General features: G+C 39.4%; 1 protein-coding gene across 1 annotated transcript in view; it reads right to left on the bottom strand.

Moving 5' to 3' along the window:
* LOC101096891 overlaps positions 1 to 21,635 on the bottom strand; it is a 339,394-nt gene that overhangs the window by 169,541 nt on the left and 148,218 nt on the right. The window contains exon 11 of the mRNA XM_045058641.1: positions 53 to 129. Coding sequence (XP_044914576.1) covers positions 53 to 129 — 77 coding nt within the window. The remainder of the gene's footprint in view (positions 1 to 52; positions 130 to 21,635) is intronic.

Genomic DNA, 21,635 nt, shown 5'->3' with positions numbered 1-21,635 from the left:
GAAACAAACAAAATAAAATAAAATGCACTCGGTCCACCATGAAGGAACGTACTTGCCAAATGTTTTGTCAGTGTTTAAACATGACATAGGAATGTACTGACTGAGTCCTTCCCCTCCACATTTCAGGTCCTGCATGGAAGAAAAAAGAAATGAAATAAAATTGGTCAAAAAAACACTTGAAGCATTACATGTAGAAGTTGGTTTTTCTAAGACCTGGATATGCTACTGTAAGGGTTGAGGTTCCAGGAGACTAATGAGAACATGGGACTTACACCTTTTGCAGCCACCTTTTATAGACTATGACTTTCCTAACTCTGCCTAGTTACTTTTGGCCAGGAAGGTGGAGAGAATTATAAAAACATTTTAGAAGGAGGAGAAATAATTGAGAGATGCAAAGCCAGCTTTTTTTAATGTTTATTTATTTTTGAGAGAGACAATGCAAACGGGAGAAGGGCAGAGAGAGAGGGAGACACAGAATGTGAAGCAGGCTCCAGGCTCTGAGCCATCAGAACAGAGCCCGATGCAGGGAATGAACTCACGAACTGCAAGATCGTGAACTGAGCTGAAGTCAGACGCTTAACCAACTGAGCCACCCACGCGCCCTGAAAAACCAGCTTTCTTTGTCTCTGCTTCTCTCTCTCTCTCTCTCTCTCTCTCTCTCTCTCTCTCTCTCACACACACACACACACACACACACGTGCCTGCATACACACCACACAATGGTACGGTTTAACAAAATGTAAATGGACATATGGCTGAATGTGTAGGATGCTAGAGATGTTAATAATAATTGTGATCATGCAATTTATCATCCAATCCAGAACACTTGGGTAGTCAATGAGGAAACAATTATTCTAGGACAAACAGGCATAACTCAGGATTGCGCCATGCAAAATATAACACGCAGCAACCCTTCTAAGAATACTGATCCAGATGTTCTGAAAGGGTATCATATGGACAAATATCAACATATTTAGTGAACGTGAATGATGAGGAAATGAAAGAGGGAGAAAGATCTCAGAATGGAAGCTGCTGTCCTTTGTAACCTAACCTTGGAAATGACAGAGCAGCACTTCTGCTACAGCCTATTGGCCACACAGATGAACCCTGATACAGTGCGGGATGGAACTATGAAAAGGTGCTAAGGGGAGGCCAGGATCCTGAGTCCACGACAATGATGAAATCCAAACAAGCAAATGTTGGCAGTTCCTTGATTAAGTCTCAAGGTTGGAATGCTTCTCTATGGCTCTCAGCTCTGTCCTCTAGATGCCTGGTTCCACTCTTTGGATCTTCCCTGCTTTTTTTTTTAATGAAAGGTAACCCACGTTTGCAGCTACATAGTGTTCTCAACCTGTTTTCTGCCAATAGAATTTGGGAGTCCAAAGACATCTTTATTTTGTTCTCTCTCAGTCTCTTTCTTTTTTTTAAATGTTTATTTATTTTTGAGGGGGGGGTGGCACATAAGCTGGAGAGGGGCACAGAGAAAGGAACAGAAGATCCAAAGCGGGCTCTGTACTGACAGCAGAGAGCCTGACGCAGGGCTCGAACTCACAAATCATGAGATCATGACCTGAGCTGAAGTCAGACACTTAACTGACTGAGCCACCCAGGTGCCCCTCTCTCGGTCTCTTTCAATCCAAGCAGGTGCTTTGTCTGCTTATCTAATTCCATTTAAAACTGTGTAGGTCTTCAGTGAATCTTAGTGGAGTCCACTTGGTTAGACAAAAACCAAACCCACAAATCTCTTCAAGAGAAGACCTTCCCTACCACAAGTTTCCACTGAAAGGATGCCATGTCATATATTGTGATTCTAGTAAGTAAATCTTGTAGTAAGTAAATTCTAGTAAGTAAATCTTCTCAAGTTTATCACATAGTTTAGAAGGAGTTTCATAATAGCAATGCTAATGTGCACTTATTGAGCATTGATACTCATTGTACTAGGCCCTGTACTTTGTTCAGCCTCCTATTCTACAGATGTTTATTATGGTTTTGCTTTATGCCAGACACTGTGCTAGAAGCCAGAAATACAGTGGTATACAAATATATACATTATACTTCACATTGTAAAACCATCTTTCTACTGGACATGATAAATAAAACAAACTTGAGAAATGAATAAAACAATGGCAAGTATGATAAGAATGGAAAATGCAGAGAAGAACCCAAAGAATAGTATAGAGAAGAATTTTAAGGGACAAGTTTGTGGGGGAAGGTTAGGAAAGACGGAAATTTTTTTTAATGAGACTAGTAAAAAAATTGTTTAGCCATGCAAAGAGCAAAAGAAATTAATTGTTCCAGGCAGAAAGAACAGCATGTACAAAGGTCCTGAGGTAGGACATAGTTTTATGGAAAGGAAAGGAAAGGAAAAGAAAGGAAAGGAAAGGAAAGGAAAGGAAAGGAAAGGAAAGGAAAGGAAAGGAAAGAAGGAAAGGAAAGGAAAGGAAAGGAAAGGAAAGGAAAGGAAAGGAAAGGAAAGGAAAGGAAAGGAAAGGAAAAGAAGGAAAGAAGTTTGGCTGTGACCTAAGTATAGCCCCAGAGGAGAATACTGGGAACTTGGGTTAGAAATATAAATAGGAGCCAGACCTTGCTGGACATGCAGGTGATGTTAACCAATCTACATATTATATGCAACTAGGAAGCCATTAGAAGGTTTAAGTAAATAAGTTATAATTATCTGACCTATGTATAACCAGTGATGAAATTTTGAAACTATTAAATGTGTGTTTATTTATTCCTCCCTCCAATAGATCACAATTCTCAGCAAAGTTCAGCTATGGTAACATTCAGCTTCAGACAATTGGAGAGGGGGAGGGGAAATGTCTTCTCAAGATGGAGAACATCAAAAAGAAGTCACAACCAGAAAGCAAGAGGCAGTGGGGACTCTTCCCCCTTTTGCTCCACGTGGAGTGGGAACTGAAGAAGGAGGTAAAAATAAGGAAATCAAGCAGCCAAACGTGTACGTATGGTGGCTTCCTCCCACCTCATCCCCTCCTCTCCAAGGCAGAAATCCTGCAGGAACTGCAGAAGTGTGTGACAATTTGAGGAGAAACCAAGGAACTGAAGGGTCATGCCAGACTTTCAGTTAAAATTCTGAGAGACGTGAACCCCATGTTCCAACATGGCAGGCGTAAGGCTAGTTAACCAGTTAACCACATTACGCAAAATGGGAATTTTGTTGTGGTTAATCACCAAGAAAGCCCAAGTTCAGGGTCTGTATCAGAAAAAGTCCCAGTAGAAATGCGGGCATTCTCAAAATGAGATGATGACAAATGTTTTATCAAGAGCTATGGATTTAGGAGCAGGCTGATTCTACCATCAGGCATGAAGGGATGAGGACACACAGCCATCACCAGACACTGGAAGGAGAGTCATATAAAGTCATCTCTCTTGAGTAGAACAGAGACCCTGGGTGGAGGGACAGAGCCAGCTCAATGCAGCCTTGACCTCACAAGAAGGAGGGAGGAACTAGCTATTATATGACTTCTCTCTTCTCTCCTTCTTAACCCTTAACAAGACTCCCCATTGATGGAAAGCAGCCAGAAGCATAGGGTACAGGAGCCCTACAGGTGTGGCCTCACACTTTAGTCTTGTGTGACAGAAAACGTGGCAGATTTAGACTCGCAAGTTTACCAAGGAGCAAACGGTGTATGTAGAGCAACCTACGGGGCGAACCACTTGACTCAGCTATGAAGCCTTGCTGATGAACTGAATGAGGAAGATGAGGGGAAATGAAAAACGAAAAACCAATTTGAGATTTCTGGCCTAAGTAAATCAATGGTCTGTGGTGCCATTTACTGAGAAAGGAAAGGTGGGGCAGGCAATGCAAACACAGTTCTGAGGAACGAAATACAAGCTTCCAGGTCGCACCTGTTAAATGTGCAGTGTTTTTGTGATACCCGCGTGGCAACGGTAAATAGGAGTGAACTACGTGAGTCTGACAGTAACAGAAGAGATCAGAGCTTCTGGTTCTCACCAGCAAGACGATGGAATTTAGGTGACGGGAATTAATGAAGCCACCTTGCGAGGCACTTCTAAGCACTTTTGTAGGCATTACGTCGTTTGATTCTTGCAACAGCCCTATAATGCATGCACTCTGAGCATCACACTTATTTTGCAGATGGGTAAACTGAGGCTCAGAGACCTTGAGGTTCGGGTACCCGGTGGAGACTGGAGACAGCTCTCTGTGGTTCCAGAGCTCAGTCTTTTTTTCTTTTTTAAATGTTTATTTCTTTTTGAGAGAGAGTGCAAGTGGGGGAGGGGCAGAGAGAGAGGGAGACACAGAGTCCAAAGCAGGCTCCAGGCTCCACACTGGCAGCACAGAGCCCCACACGGGCTCCAACCTGGGAACCGTGAGATCATGACCTGAGCCCGAGTAAGTCATTTAACTGACAGAGCCACCCAGGCGCCCCAACAAAGACCCATCTTAATCCACGTAATTGGCCCTGCACAGAGTCACATTGCCTTTTTAGACGTTACATGCACAGGGTGACAGTTTTTTCACTCACTTCACTCCATATAGTTTCTATTATTAGCCCATGATCAAATCAACATCCTTGTGCCAACAATTAAGGCTTGCATCGATGGATGTGTATGGTCCTTTGGAAAGGCGTGCAGAGAGCTAAACAGTAAAACTTTATTAAAACTTAGGAAATTTTCCTTTGCACCAACCATTTTCCAAAAAAGACCAAACAGGGCAAGCATAGTTTGCAAAGATGATGAATTCCCTCACGGAGCCAACTATTTTCAAATCCTCTCAAGGACTCCGGAAGCACGGACGATTTATTAACGGTGAGCTAATTAAAAGGTATCACTTCATTAAGGAAGATTTTGCCCCCAACTTTATTATGTAACAATTATTTCTTGCCGCTTTAGTCATATATCTGCTTTTAGAGAAAAATAATTCTTGTGTGTGTGTGTGTGTGTGTGTGTGTGTGTGTGTGTGTGTAGAATTTGTTTCAAAATATTTTGCCACACAGACTGTCCACCATATCCTATTAGTCTGAACAAGGGATGGTTTGTTATAATTGGGGATTACACAGGGAACAGTTTGGCAAGAATTACTAAAGAATAATAGGCAATAATGCCTTGTACAAATATAGAAGTGAAGGTCATATACAACATTTGATCAAGAAACAATGAAAGTTGTCTTTGTCTTTCCATTCTTCACATCTTCTACTTAAAGTTCTTGGGAGTCAGATCCCAGACCCTTATAAGAATGGGTTTTCTAGGGGCGCCTGGGTGGCTCAGTCACGTAAGCGTCCGACTTCGGCTCAGGTCATGATCTCACAGTTTGTGAGTTCCAGCCCCGTGTCGGGCCCTGTGCTGACAGCTTAGAGCCTGGAGCCTGCTTCGGATTCTGTGTCTCCCTCTCTCTCTGCCCCTCCCCCGTTCATGCTCTGTCTCTCTCTGTCTCAAAAATAAATAAAACATTTTTAAAAATTTAAGAAAAATAATACCTTAGAAAACTTAAATAGCTTAATCTTGCCAGATGAAACTCATAATAACATTAAAGTACTTTAAACTCTGTATTATGTTTCTCAAATATCAGAGTGAAGAGTGAGGATACACTATGGTTAACAAAACAAACAAACAAACAAAAAACTCCCAGAAGCCTTTCTCCAAATACAGAGCATCCTTGAGGAGCTTGACACACTGTGATATGGACTATCTGCTCCATATTGGCTACAAGAATTACGCCTTTTTAACTTTTACATCTGCTACTTAAAAAGACAGAAAACATAAAACTCTCCAAAAAGAAACAAAATAAGAAAAAAAAATCTGTGGTCATGTACAACATGTACAAATATAGAAGTGAAGGTCATATACAACATTTGATCAAGAAACAATGAAAGTTGTCTTTGTCTTTCCATTCTTCACATCTTCTACTTAAAGTTCTTGGGAGTCAGATCCCAGACCCTTATAAGAATGGGTTTTCTAGGGGCGCCTGGGTGGCTCAGTCGGTTAAGCATCCAACTTCGGCTCAGGTCATGATCTCACGGTTTGCGAGTTTGAGCCCCGAGTCGGGCTCCACACTGACAGCTCAGAGCCTGGGGCCTGTTTCGGATTCTGTGTCTCCCTCTCTCTCTGCCCCTCCCCTGCTCACGCTCTGTCTCCATCTGTTTCAAAAATAAATAAAACATTTTAAAAAATATAAAAAAGAATGGGTTTTCTATTAATATGCAGGGGAATATAAAAATTTTGGAGACATGAGTTGAGAAAGAAAGAACATTTAAATTTAAATTTCTAAGAAACATAAAGTCAAATATGCAAGAAGTATTTGGTATGATCCAGAGTAAGGAAGATACTGAGAAGTAGCTAAGGAATAATGCATCACTTTACAAACTCGTGAAAACTTTCCTAACATACCAATTTCCTAAATTTATTTAATTTTCAAAGTATTTGTAATAACTGCCTTATTGAGATGTATTTTAGAGTCGTGAGGGGAAAATGGTTCTGATGTTAAATATAAAATCATGCCTTTGAAAACTAAAATAATAAATAAAATCATGCCTTTGGCTTTTCAAGTAGAGGAAAGTGTCTACCAATGACCTAATACTGTGAAAACTGTTTCTACATGTACCCTGTCATTTAGAAGAAGCTATTTAAGATAACAAAATAATTGCAGTTGGTCAAAGCAAGTTCTATTTATGGAAGAATTACGGCTAACAAATTTAGACAAAATGGTAGAATATAAAGCCATCATCTTGCAATTCTTAATGAATTATTTCTGGCAAGGATTATCAATTGACATAAAGCCATCAAAAGTGACTGGTTGATGAGGAAGTGAATACTGTTTGATACCCAAGTAATCACACAGACTTTTTAATTTCAAAGGGAAAATCACAGATGAGTCACGATACCATCACCATAAACCAACAACCAATTTTAGCATCAAAAATGAAGCAATCAATGACCAGATATTATTCATCTCTAGATATATCAAAATACGGACTTCACCGTATTGTCTCTGATGTACTCCAGTCAAAGATATTCATCTTGCACTCGACCAGCACTTTCAGAACAACTTCCATAATACTGGAATATCTGTCAGCTCAGAGCCTGGAGCCTGCTTCCGATTCTGTGTCTCCCTCTCTCTCCGCCCCTCCCCTGCTTGTACTCTGTCTCTCTCTCTCTCAGAAATAAATAAACATAAACGTTAAATATATATATGTGTATATATATATACACACATATATATATACACATATATATACATATATACACACATATATTTATATATGTGTATTTAAAGCATCATCCCCCAAATAATCCCATCATCTGCATAAATCTCCAAAATTTTGTTGGAAATTGTGGCAGTACAGTAAGAATTGGGACTCGACAAAAACTTGTCATTAAAAAATCACATCTTTTTAAAAAATTTTTTAATGTTTATTCATTTTTGAGAGACAGACAGAGTGTGAGTGGGGAGGGGCAGAGAGAGAGGGAGACACAGAATCCGAAGCAGGCTCCGGGCTCTGAGCTGTCAGCACAGAGCCTGACCCGGGGCTTGAACCAGTAGACCACGAGATCATGACCTGAGCCAAAGTGGGACACTTAACTGACTGAGCGGCCCCAAATCACATCATTAATAGTTAAAATAATTTGTTTTTATCCGAGTACAGTTGACACACAATGTGACATTACTTTCGGGTGCACAGGTTTCGACTCTACAAGTTTATATGCTCTGCTATGCTCATCACCATATGTCACCATACAATGCTATTCCTTCATATTCACAGAATCTCAAAGCCGATGATGTAAATTTCAGCCCACTAATTACCTTAGGGACACTGGAGTTAGGAAGTAGCAGCAATAGGAAAAAAAAAAAGTGACAAAAAAAATCTCCAGGTGGTTTTTCCACTATAAAAAATTATATTTTCTAAAATGAAGCCACTTAATATAAATGGGGGAAAGAAAGCGTTCTGAGGAGCTTTCTTTAACAGTTATACAATTTTTCCACCAGTATTAAATTTATGTGGGCATTTTCAAACGTACAGATTATTTGGGGCACTCTATCTGTCTCCCCTTTTGCACGGATATCATTCACCTTAAGGCCTTCTTAATATTTTATATTACTTTCATCAACAGTTATCGAATGCTTGATGTTCCCTGGGAATAAGCAGGCCGACAGTCCAACATTGGGGGACTTATCACAGAACAAGGAGAATCACTGAGAAGCTTCAAGTACGGAGAATTTTCAATGAAGTAATAGAACTAAACTATGGAGCAAGGTGAACACAAGAATAAAAAACAGATTCCTCAAAAGCATACACGGAGATAATTTATAAGTTATTTTATAGAACCAGGTAAAATCTTTATGTTTTTCAATTTAGTTATTTAAATTCAGGTTAGTTAACATCCAATGAATTACTAGTGTCAGGAGTAGAGCCCAGTGATTCATCACTCACATACAACACCCAGTCGTCATCCTGAAAAGTGGCCTCCGTAAGGCCCATCCCCCATTTAGCCCATCCCCCCTCACCTACCCTCCAGCAACCATCTGTTTGTTCTCTGACTGACTTATTTCGCTGTGACATAATACACTCCATCCACGTTGTTGCAAATGGTGAGATTTCATTATTTTTGATTGCCAAATAGTATTCCATTGTGATTGGCAATTTTTTTTATTTTATTTTGATGTTTATTCATTTTGAGAGAGACAGAGACCAAGTGTGAATAAGGGAGGGACAGAGAGAGAAAGGGAGACACAGAATCCGAAGCAGGCTCCAGGTTCTGAGCTGTCAGCACAGAGCCGGACGCGGGGCTTGAACTCACGAACTGCGAGATCATGACCTGAGATGAAGTCCGTCACTCAACTGACTGAGCCACCCAGGTGCCCCTGGATTGGCTATTGTTGATAGTGCTGCTATAAACATTGGGATGCATGTGCTCTTTCAAATCAGCATTTTTGTAGCCTTTGGATAAATACCTTGTAATGCCATTGCTGGGTCATAGGGTAAATCTATTTTTAGCTTTTTTAGGAATCTCCATACTGTTTTCCAGAGTGGCTGCACCAGTTTGCATTCCCATCAACAGTGCAGGATTTCTCATCCTCGCCAACATCTGTTGTTTCCTCAATTGTTAATTTTCGGCATGTTGACAGGTCTGAGGTGGCATCTCATTATCATTTTGATTTGTATTTCTCTGATGATGAGTGAGCACCTTTTCATGTACCTGTTGGTCATCTGGATGTCTTCTTTCGAAAACATCTATTCATGTCTTCTGCCCATTTCTTCACTGGATTATTTGTTTCTTGGGTGTTGAGTTTGTTAAGTTCTTTATAGATTTTGGATACCAACCCTTTATCCAATATGTCATTTGCAAATATCTTCTCCCATTCCACAGGTTATCGTTTAGTTTTCTTGATTTTTTTCCCTTCACTATGCAGAAGCTTTTTATCTTGATGAGGTCTCAATAGTTCATTTTTTGTTTTTACTTCCCTTGCTTCTGAAGACATATCTAGAAAGAAGTTGCTGCAGCTGAGGTCAAAGAGGTTGTGCCCTGTTTTCTCCTCTAGGACTTTGATGGTCTCCTGTCTCACATTTAGGTCTCTCATCCATTTTGAATTTATTTTTGTGTGTGGTGTAAGAAAGTAGGTTCATTCTTTTGCAGGTTTTTTATAGAAACAGGTAAAAATCTTTACTTTTTTTAAGCTTATTTATTTATTTTGAGAGAGAGAGCACAAACAAGGGAGGGGCAGAGAGAAAGGGAGAGAGAGAGAGAATCCCAAGCAGGCTCTGCACTGTCAGCACAGAGTCTGACACAGGGCTCAAGGACACAAACCGTGAGATCATGACCTGAGCCAAAACCAAGAGTCAGATGGTTAACTGACTGAGCCACCCAGGTGCCCAAGCCAGGTTAAATCTTAATAGGACCCTCTGGTATCTGTACCAAATAAACAAGAATCACTTGAAATAATGGTGAGACATTTTACACATACACAGACACACACAGACACACACACACACACACACACGTACGTTCTGCTCTTTCAATGCCTTAATTTCGCATAAAATGACATTTACATTTTAGAAGCTAAACAAGTATTCTTTAATTTTAAGTTAGGGTGCCTAAATGGCACAACCAGTTAAACATCAGGCTCTTGACTTTGGCTTAGCTCAAGATCTCACAGTCACGGGATCAAGCCCTACAACAAACCCCACATCGTGCCCAGGTCTCCACACTGAGCATGGAGACTGCTTGGGATTTTCTCTCTCTCTTCCTCTCTCTTTGCCCCTCCACCACTGTGCACACACACTCTCTCTTTTTCTCTCTCTCTCAAAATAAGATTTTTTTTTCAAAAAATATTAACTTAACATATATTTCTAAGTTCCTATCAAGTAGAGGCTATAAGAAAAAGCCCTTGTCCATAAGAAAATTGCGATTAAGTTTGCAATAAAATACATTTGAATAATGGTACAACGTACTGTAAGATCAAAAACAGATAAAATGGGAAATTCCTAATGAATAAAGATACTGAATGATTTATATACGATTTCACAGCTAATATTTTTGTTACACATAATAGTTGTGACAACATGGTATGATGTGAATTACTGACACTGATACCCTGAGAGTTTCAATGACTTGTCTAAGACCGCATATGACGTAAGACTTGGAGGCTATTTGAACGCATTACTCTTTGACTCCAAAACACAAGTTTGCCCACCATCCCGTGATGCCTCCCTCAAAATATAATTAACTGGACAGGGACGCCTGTGAGAAACTAGTTAAGGCTTTTGACCAAGGAAGTAAAATGATCAGTTATACCTTAAGCACTAATTCTGGAAAGGATAGGAGCAAAGAGAGAAGAGAAGCCAGGAGAACAGCTAAGCTTTGTTAAAGTGCCTTACGTACTTTAGTAAGAAGCCTTTTGCTGATATTTGCACAACTGTTCAGCAAGGACTGAAAGTGTTATATTTAAAAAAATGTACGCCGAATTGTGATGTTCTCTTTTAATCACTTGGGGAGGGGAAGTAACTGGAAAAAAAAACAGATATTTACATATCTCTATCTTAGTTAAGAGTTTTAGGAAAACAGTATCTTCTGCAATTTCAGTAATTTCGGTAATTTCAGGCGAGTCCAAACAGCATGGGTCTTAGAACAGAATTCACATTTTTTTCCTTCCTCCACAGCCTGTCCCACCCTTTCTCATTCTTAACCATCTTGCATTTCTAGTCCCCACCCTTCATCAAACAGTCCTTCAAAAATTATACATTCGTGCAAAAATTATGGTATCTCAAATCATTCAAAATGTTTACAAGTAGCTATGATCACAATACATGCTAAAAGAAGAGGTAAAATGACAGTTTTAGGGAGAAGGGAGGAAAAGAACGTAAGGAGTAAAACCATTCCACCCAAGAAGGGGCGCTCCAGGTGGCTCGGTTGCTTAAGTGTCCCACTTCGGCTCAGGTCATGATCTCACGGCTGGTGGGTTCAAGCCCCGCGTCGGGCTCTGTGCTAACAGCTCGGAGCCTGGAGCCTGTTTCAGATTCTGTGTCTCCCTCTCTCTCTGCTCCTCCCCTCTCGTGCTCTGTCTCTATCTTTCTCAAAAATAAACATTAAAATAATAATAATAAAAAAAAAACCACACAAATCAAAAAAAACATTCCCCACAAGGAAAGCTGAAAAACTATTTTAGTCCATAGATTGGACCATAGATTGGAAATAAATACCTCTAAAAAATTACAAGAGGTGGATTAGTGTTCTTAAAATATGAATATTTCCCAGCTGCCCACAGGAGCGTTCAGGTTCAGGAAGCTGAGGCCAAGCCCGCCCACTCCTAGGCTGGGACATCTGATCCAGGACTGAGCCAATCAACATGATCTCAGGTCGGAGCCCACTGAGGATTCAGAGACCGAACACAAGGCCTACAATGTCCAATCAGATGGAAGTACAGGGCATTTGAAACATTGAGTAAAGAAAAAAAAAAAAAAAACCTTGCATACGAATTTTAGCAGACTAAAGGCAATCTTTTTATTTCTTCATTCAATGACAATGGCAGTATCTGTCCATTGTTTGACAATGAGTGCTAAATTATGTTGGAATATGACCTTGAGGCAAATAAACAGATTAAAACAGGCTCGGAGAATTATAAAAGGTCCTGGGTGGCTCAACACTTCTGATTTCTCTTGACCCAACTGCAGTGAGGTGATTACTAGAGAGGACATCCACCCTGTAAGGAGAGAGACCCATGCTCTGTGCAACGAGAATGCCTCAGTTCTACAGCCCTGGCCATATTTGATTTCTCCTTTATTTTTTGCTCCACCTTGGATTCCATAATACTTAATTTTAAGGTTTTACCCTTCATTTCAGAAAAATAAAATATATTCCAAGATTTGCTATGTATTTTGGATTACATACACACACACACACACACACACACACACACATGCACACACACACATGCATACACAAAATGGACAAACTACCTTTAGTTTCTGCTCCTTAATATATTTCTCCAGGCCATGAAGTGAGGTCTTCTTCAAGTGGATGAGATTATGGATAACCCTACATAAACTTACATCACGATGTTGTTTCCTTATCAATTCTCATATTTCTCTATTTTTTTAATGTTTATTTACTTTTGAGAGAGACAGAGAGGCAGACTGCACGTGGGGAAGGGGAAGAGAGAGAGGGAGACACAGAATCCGAAGCAGGCTCCAGGCTCTGAGCTGTCAGCACAGAGCCCAACGCGGGGCTCAAACCCACAAACCGAGAGATCATGGCCTGAGCCGAAGTCAGACGCTGAACCGACTGAGCCACCCAGGCATCCCAATTCTCACATTTCTTTAAACTCTACATGCCTGGGTATGTATATTTGAATAATCTAAACTGAAAGCATTAAACAAATTAACATGAGGGGCACCTGGGTGGCTCAGTGGGTTCAGCGTCTGACTTCGGCTCAGGCCATGATCTCACAGTTTGTGGGTTTGAGCCCTGCATTGGGTTCTGTGCTGTCAGCTTGGATACTTAAGCCCGCTTCAGATTCTGTGTGTGTGTATCTCTCTCTGCCTCTCCCATGCTCATGCTCTGTCTCTCTTTCTCTCTCTCAGAAAATAAACAGAAATAAGTAAATAAATAAATAAACAAATTAACATGCAAAATGCACAATGGATTCCTTTGATTCCAATTCTCTATGTGATAATTCCATTTGATCTAGAGCAATAGAGTTACAGAAAATGGGATGTCTATATTTGTTTTTCCAGGAATAATTAATTCAACTTTATTAATCATCCACTGGGGACACTGAGTACATTAACATTTAAAACAAAAATTCACATTCTCCTCCCATTAATCTTGGTTTGTTAAGCTGTCAGAGATCTCACTTGATAGAGATTTGGGTTGAGCAGATGTTCTATTCTTCTCCGTCTCAATATGAATTTGTTGCATCACTTACTTTTCGCTAACAACTAGCTATTAGTTCTATTGCTTCATAGAGTGGGCACCATACCTAGGTCAACTAGGTTCAAATTCCAGTCCACCCTTATGATTTGTGTGACCAAGTTCCTGAATATCTCTGAGCCTTAGTTTTCTCACCTGTAAAGTGTTAATGGTAACATTTATCTGCCTTATGAGCAATAAATCAGTTAAGATATATAAAATACTCAGAATAGGTCATAACACTTTGTAAATAAAAAAATCTATGTCTAATTTAATTATTCATCATTACTATATTGTCTGTAACACTTGGTAATATTGGGTGCTCTGTAAATGTATATTTACATATATAAATACACATGAATACATATATATTTATATTTAAAAGATTACGTATATGTATGAGATATATATGTGGGTATATGTGTATGTATAGGTATATATATATTATATGTAATATACATATATATATGTGTGTGTGTGTGTGTGTGTGTGTGTGTGTGTGTAGGCTCTTCTGTTGTTGTTACTCGATTTATTTTCCTTGTTTTCACATGGTAAGATGAGTAGAGGGTTATGAATGAATGAATAAAGTCTTTCCCACTAATCACAATGCCTACTGAACATAGTATCATGTTATCCACTTGTGCTTTCTGAGCTAATCTTAACTAAGGAACAATTACGTTCAGAATCTGGCAGGGTCTTCAGTTTGGAAAATAAACCATTGAAGGAAAAGATCTTAATAAAGGCTTTTGGTGGATCTCCAGTTTTTAAAAAAGAAGAAGAAGAAGAAGAAGAAGAAGAAGAAGAAGAAGAAGAAGAAGAAGAAGGAGAATTTGCCTGGCTTTATAAAATTTATATTCACCAATGCAACAATTCTTTCCAGAGCTCATTGCCAAGGTCCCAGCCATTTATCCAGAGTAGTTGAGATATCTTCCTTACTGAAGCTAATCTTTATCACATGCCTACAATGACCCAGGCACTCTATTAAGAGTTCATCCAGGGGCGCCTGGGTGGCGCAGTCGGTGGAGCATGCAACTCTTGATCTTGGGGTTTTAGGTTCAAGCCCCACATTGGGCATAGAGATTACTTAAAAATAAAATCTTTTTAGGGGCGCCTGGGTGGTGCAGTCGGTTAAGCGTCCGACTTCAGCCAGGTCACGATCTCTCGGTCCGTGAGTTCGAGCCCCGCGTCGGGCTCTGGGCTGATGGCTCAGAGCCTGGAGTCTGTTTCCGATTCTGTGTCTCCCTCTCTCTCTGCCCCTCCCCCGTTCATGCTCTGTCTCTCTCTGTCCCAAAAATAAATAAATGTTGAAAAAAAAATTAAAAAAAAAGAGTTCATCCAAATTATCTCACGTATTATTTTATGTTTTAATATAAGCCTCACACCAACTTATGAGGTGGGTTCTATTATTATTTCCATTTTACGGAATAAAAACAAAAAACTGAGGCATAGAGAAGCCAATTGCCCAATGTCACCCAATATGAAACCGTATACTTGGAATTCAAACTCGCCTGTCCCCGACTCTGACCTCAAGCTTGTGATCTCATCTACATGGCATGCTCCCAATTTCCTATTCCATGTCTTGCAACTAGAGAACTCCACCTAAGAAAGTTGGGTGAGACCAGAATCTAGACCATAAATAAAGTAAAATATAATATAATATAATATAATATAATATAATATAATATAACACAGGAATAATAACTTACTTTCATGTAACACTTTAAATTATTCAAAAATACTTTCAGATGCTGTATCAAATTTACCTTTCACAACATTATGAAGTAAGAAGGGCAAGTGTCATTCCTATTGTTTTACAGACAAGAACACTGGGTTCCGGAGAGGTCAAGCAAGACCTTAAGACTCACATAGTGAGTGCTCATGTGCTTAAGTCTTATGTGCTTAAGACTCACTTAAGACTCACATAGTGGAGCACCATGCAGCAGGAATCCCTGCTACATTGTTGTTACATTTTGTAACTTGCTAAAAAATTTTTTCTCTTGTTTTTATCACATGGTGGAGAGCCCGTTGGGGCTGGTTTCTCGTTTTGAAAACAACAGGCAAATGTCTTCAGTTGTTTTACCTAAAGATATTATGACTGATTCCCACATGCTTTCTTATTTTTCTGGTTAATCCACATCTTTCTTTCATCCAGAAATACGAGGGCAGCCTCCCAAAGACATGCCATTCCCTTCCAGGAGCCAAGCCTGGGATACCTCCCATCATTGCCTCAGGTATGACACGGCCGATGGATAAAAACAGAACAGCAATATCATCCGAGAAAACAGACCACACAAGAACTGAGGTCCACAATGCATCTGTAAACGTGTTTCATGAAAAAGAAACTTAACTCCTCATTAAAACCACAAAGTCAATCATTAAGGTGTTCTGATTACTGTTTCACAAACGCATCAAGTTATAAAACGAAGCAAAATTTAAAGAGCCATGAAAAGTACCTTATCTCATCAAGTCAGCTGCGACTGTGTTATTGCTGACATGTCCTTGACTTTTCTCTCTACTCTGACAATTCCCTGCACTTTCTTTACCTACGTTGCCCCCAGCTGTTGATCTGACCTAGACCGTCCAAACCCTCTGGCAAGCTCTAAAATCAGCAAAACTTCCTCCTGCTGCCTAAACTACATTAATGATGGACCTCTGAGATTTTCTCCTGTCTGCTCAACCCTCACCATATAACTATTCTGGAAAAAAAAAAAAAGTCTCAAAACTATTTTTCTCCAATGCTTTCTTTCTTCATTACCTCTTCTGCAAAGGAAACACAAAATAAAAATAGAAAACAATTATTATGTCCCTATCATCTTCGCCCCTCATCACTGCTTTCCTAAATATTTTTCCAGTCTTAAATGATTTCCTTCCGATCGAAGAAAAGTATCCTTAATAAATAATAAATAAGCCAACGGCAGGCTCTGACATGTCACAGCCTGTTCCTGGTTTAGTATGTCATAACCTCGGTTGAATTGACACCCTATCTTGCTACTTTTTTGAGCTTTTATCATGTGCCAGACAATTTACTAGATGCTGAGATACTAAATAGGAAAGGCAAAGTTCCCCTTTTAGGAGCGTATCATTTATGGGAATCTAATCTATAAGCAAACCAATAAGGAATTGCTAGGGTGGAGATTTCACCAAAGCTCATTAGAACTGAAGGAAAACACCACCTGGTTTTCCTGGGGACAGTCAACAAGGCAAGCATCAGGAAAAAAAAAAAAAAAGAACAACATGTCAACGGCAAAGAAGCTTAATCCTGAAACTATAAAAGATTTGATCATTGCCAGAGTACAGAGGGCTAAGGGCAGAAAAATAGAAGGGCAAGTTGAAAAAATGGACAAGAATCAGAGAGCAAGACTGAATACACTTCAGTATAATTTTTGAGTTTTACCTTTCATTCTTTCAAAACTATTGAAGGTCTCTTATGTGCTAAGCATTATAGATGAACAGGAAACAATCACAGGTTTCAAAGAGGGGAAATCTAATCAGATTGTCATTTTAGAAAGTATCTCTGGCAGCAGAGTGGAGGGCTGATCACAACACAGGGAGACCAGTAAAGAAGGTATAGCCACAGCGAGGGGTCAGGTGCCATAGCTTTAGGGATGTGGCAATGGGGCCAGAGAAGAGGAACGAGGTTAGAGAAATGCTTGGGCGGTGAACGAACAGGACCAGGTGGTTGATTTGATTAACGAAAAGGTAAGAACTGAGGATGATTTCCAGTTTCCTAGTTGGGAAAACCACATAGAGGACAGTGTGGTTTTCAATACGATAGCAGGAGCATCTGATGATTGAAAGCGGTTTAATACACAACACTGGAGGGCGGGATGGAGATCTGAGTTGGAGATACAAGTTGAGCCTTCACTGAAAAGCTGAAGCTGATGGGCACAGATGAGATGACCCACAGGAAACGTGTAGTGCGTGAAAGGAACTCGTTGGAAGAACTCTAGAAAAACAGCATGCTGAAGATACACTGACAAGGAGGACTTTTCCGAGGTGTAAAACCAGGCAATAATGCAGTTTCAAAAAAAAAACCAGTTCAAATGTTTTGAGTGCAGATAGGTCAAAATAAAATACAAATTGAAAAGTGGTTGCCTTGGTAATTGGAAGTCACAGAAACAGTCATCAGAAATTAAAAATCAGTATGTTGAGAAAAGACTAGAAGGCAAAAGAAATGGAGAAAGCAAGGGGAAGTTATTTCTAGTTTGGGGGAGAAGAGAATAAATATTGATGGCCCTAGGGGGAAAAAAGGATGAATGGTCAAGGAAGAGTCGTGGAGGCCAGTGCCTTATCCATTAGCTTACTGGGACTTTCCCGTTTGTTTTTAAACCGAGGGGGATTTGACGTAATGTATGAAGAGAAAAATCAAAGGAAAAGAAGAGTTGAAAGATACAAGAGAGACTTTGCTTCCATGTGAGACATAAAAAGTCTCAGGAGAATGTTTCTCCCTTCCTAAAAAATAAAAAATAAAAAAAGCAGCACAATCTACAAAACAATAGGGTTTTTTTTTTCTGAGCCTATTTGAGAGCTGAAGTCACAAAGAAACATAATCCAGTGAAATCCAGAAAAATTATGATTCTCTCCTGGAAGAAAAGAGTCCCATATCTGCTTTTATCCTCACAGAGCAGGGATAGGAGGAGGAAGCTACCATCGACATGGGAAGGAAAACAACTATCTCCCTAATTTTACAAAGCCAGGAGTGAGCTGGCATGAAGATTTAGAAGACCTTGGAGCTTCAAACAAACAAACAAAATCTACATCCACTCCCCAACTCTTTTCCATGAGTCCCCACTGAGTAGTCACAAGAGACTACAGGACAAGAGGCAGCAGGACAGGAAAGCTGAGACACCCGATGCCCCAAACATAAGACACAAAAGCTACCGAATACCCAGAATGAGAGGAGTCAACAACTATTCGAGAACCTTCATTGAGGGGTCCGAGAAGGGACGGACAAGCTTAGAGAGACCACCTCCCCCACGTTGCAAGTACAGAGGCTCTTGACAGACAGATGAGGGCAGGAAAACCGAGACAAAAACTCCAGCATTCAGATCCGAAGCCCCACTTAAAGGAAGGCTCTGGTTTTATTATCAGATAATTTGAGCACTGTGGTGAGCTACATCTACCAAATGTTGAAATTATCAGATGGGGACCTATATAATAAGGATAAAAGAAATAAGTTAATGGGTCCTGTTAAAAAAAAAAGATAAACAGCGTTCATGAGCAGATGATGAAAACTACAAAGAATTTAAATGTCAAGTGGACACTTAAAAAAATAAATAAGATAGCAATGATCAAAAACCCTTTCAGTGGACTTAGCAGTCTGAATGGGGCTGAGGGGGAAAATCAGTAAAGCTAAAGACAAGTTAATATAAATGCAAACTAAAATTCAAGGAGGAAAAAAAGTTAGTCAACTCCAAGATCTATGAAATAGTTATCTTATGGCCTAACACACAGAGTCCCAAAAAAACAAGAGAGAAAGAATGGAGCAGAAGAAATATTTGAAGAGGTAATGGCTGAGACTTTTACATAATTAATAAAAGACCAAAACCACAGAGCCAAGAAATTCAGCAAACTTCATTCAGTAAACATACAAAAACAAAATCAAATCTAAAAACCATCAGAATCAAAACAATGGAAATCAAATAAAGAGAAAAATCTTGAACATACCCAGGTGAAAAGACATATAGTTAATTCTTGATACTTAGGGTCATTATGTTCAAGAAAGTCACTGCAAACACTGAATTAGTAAATACTAAACTATTGTTCCTAGGGGACATGCAGGGTTGGGTGCCTATGAACCTCTGGCCACATTTCATCAATAGAGACACAACCTGTTTCATATATTCATTGCCAACATCCATATAAAACAAGCCTGTCTCATTATGCAACCCTCCTTCACCACATAACCTTTCCTCATGTAAAATGTCGCTGGTATTTCTAAAATTCTTCCACAGCCTCCTGATCTATAGAGCCTGCCTTGTCTGCTAGTTTAACATTTTTCATACTGTATCACCTTTTGAAACGCAAGAGTAGGGGAGCACTTCCTGAGATAGGTTTAACATTTTCTTGAACCTCGGAAACATGACCACAAATGCATCTGGCTTTCAGTCGCAGAAAAATACTGCCCATTATGCTTTTTAAATTAGTGGTCGTCCCACGAATCCACAAATTTAGTCACTTTTCCATCGTTTCCATAGCTTCACTACATAGTAGATGAGTCACTTTAGCACTCTCTGGAGCAGACTCATGCAGCGTAGGTGAATTTCCTCTTCCTTTTTCTGGTTGTACTGTATTTCTGATTCATTAATATTCAACTCACAGCCAATGGCGCACAACTCACACCTGAATGAAGCTTATCTAATATATGTATTTTTTTCCATAAGGCACATCCTTGTGCTTAGGAACACTGGACAGACTTAACTACATGTGGGGACCACTTGAAACAGTGAAATCACCAAGTAAGGGAAAGAAATACAAAAAAAATGAGGCATTAAATAGACCCCCAAAAGAACCCATGTTTAAATATGAGAGCTAAAGAAGGAAGTAGCGTGTTGCCTCATTCAATCACACCTGCAACTTGCACATTAGACAGCTCAAACATTTTTACCATGCTGCACGTGTTCATGAATCACAGCAAAAGTGCCACAATGATTGATTTGGAAGTCACCAACAAATTTTAGCAAGCAAGTGAGTTTGCAAATCAGGAATCTATGAATAATGACAATCAACTGGATCTCATGTAAGGAAACAACAGTAAGAATGAAAGCCAATTTCACAAATGAGACAACAGAGGCCAGAAGACTATGGAATAGCATATGTTAGCACTTCAAGAAAAAACCGTCAATCGAGAAGTCTGTATTCAACAAAAATATCCTTCAAAGTAAAGGCAAAATAGAGATATTTGCAACCAGATGAAAACAGAAAGAATTCACTTACAGCACTAAAAGAGTTACTAACTGAAGTTCCTTAGTCTGACTAGAAATCTCAGAAGAAAATCCAGTTTCGCAGGAAAGAATAAAAAACACCAGAAATAAAATGATAGTAAATTTATTTTTTTTTATTTTTTTTTTCAACATTTATTTATTTTTGGGACAGAGAGAGACAGAGCATGAACGGGGGAGGGGCAGAGAGAGAGGGAGACACAGAATCGGAAACAGGCTCCAGGCTCTGAGCCATCAGCCCAGAGCCCGACACGGGGGCTCGAACTCACGGACCGCGAGATCGTGACCTGGCTGAAGTCGGACGCTTAACCGACTGCGCCACCCAGGCGCCCCTAAAATGATAGTAAATTTTAAAAAGGCCTTTACAATATATTACCATTCATATTTTTAAATATCCATTGAAGAGCCTATTAACTTTCTGAGGCAAAATTATAATAAGAATGCTTTGGAGTTTATAGCATTTATTTATAGAAATGGAATATGTGTGACCAGGAGCACAAAGCATGGGAGGTTCACAATTGGAAATAGGCTATTGGAAAGTTCCTAAATGTTTTGTGAAACAGCAAAATATTTTTTTAAGTAAGCTCCATGCCTAGCGTGGAGCCCAACACAGAGCTTGAACTCATGACCTTGAGATCAAGACCTGAGCTGAGATCAAGAGTCTGACATTTATTTAACCGACTGAGTCAACCAGGTGCCTCTGCAGTAAAATATTTTTTGAAGGCAGACTGTGATAAGTTAAAGATGCATTTAGTAACCTCGAAAACACCATTAAAGAAAAAATACCTCAAGGAGGCATGATAAAACATCAATAGAATAGATCAAATGGATCCATCACACACACACACACACATACACACACACACACACACACACACACACACCCTCCAAAACGGCAAGAAAAAAGAAACAGAGGAACAAAGATCAGACAAGATAAATAGATATCAAATAACAAGACGATGTATTTAAACTCGTACATATTAGTGATTGCATTAACTGTGAATAGTCTAAATATGCTTTATACAAAGGCAGAGATTGTTGTACTAAATAGAACTCCAAAACCAGAGTGTATGCTGTTAACATGAAACATGCATTTAACATAAAATTTTGAAAGTAAAGGAACAAAAAAATGTAAACCATGCAAATGCTATGCACGAGGAATCAGATGTGGCTATATTAACATCAGACAAAGCAGACCTCCAGATGAAGAGTATGACCAGAAGTAAAGAGGAGTATTTCATAATGATAAAAGGAAAAATAATAAACTTAAAGGTACAGACATGTAATAATAAAGCTTCCAAACATATGAAA

This window comes from Felis catus, chromosome B2 (genome assembly GCF_018350175.1).
Source record: "Felis catus isolate Fca126 chromosome B2, F.catus_Fca126_mat1.0, whole genome shotgun sequence".
NCBI classification, from domain to species: domain Eukaryota; kingdom Metazoa; phylum Chordata; class Mammalia; order Carnivora; family Felidae; genus Felis; species Felis catus.
This window is presented reverse-complemented; position numbering and strand designations above follow the sequence as displayed.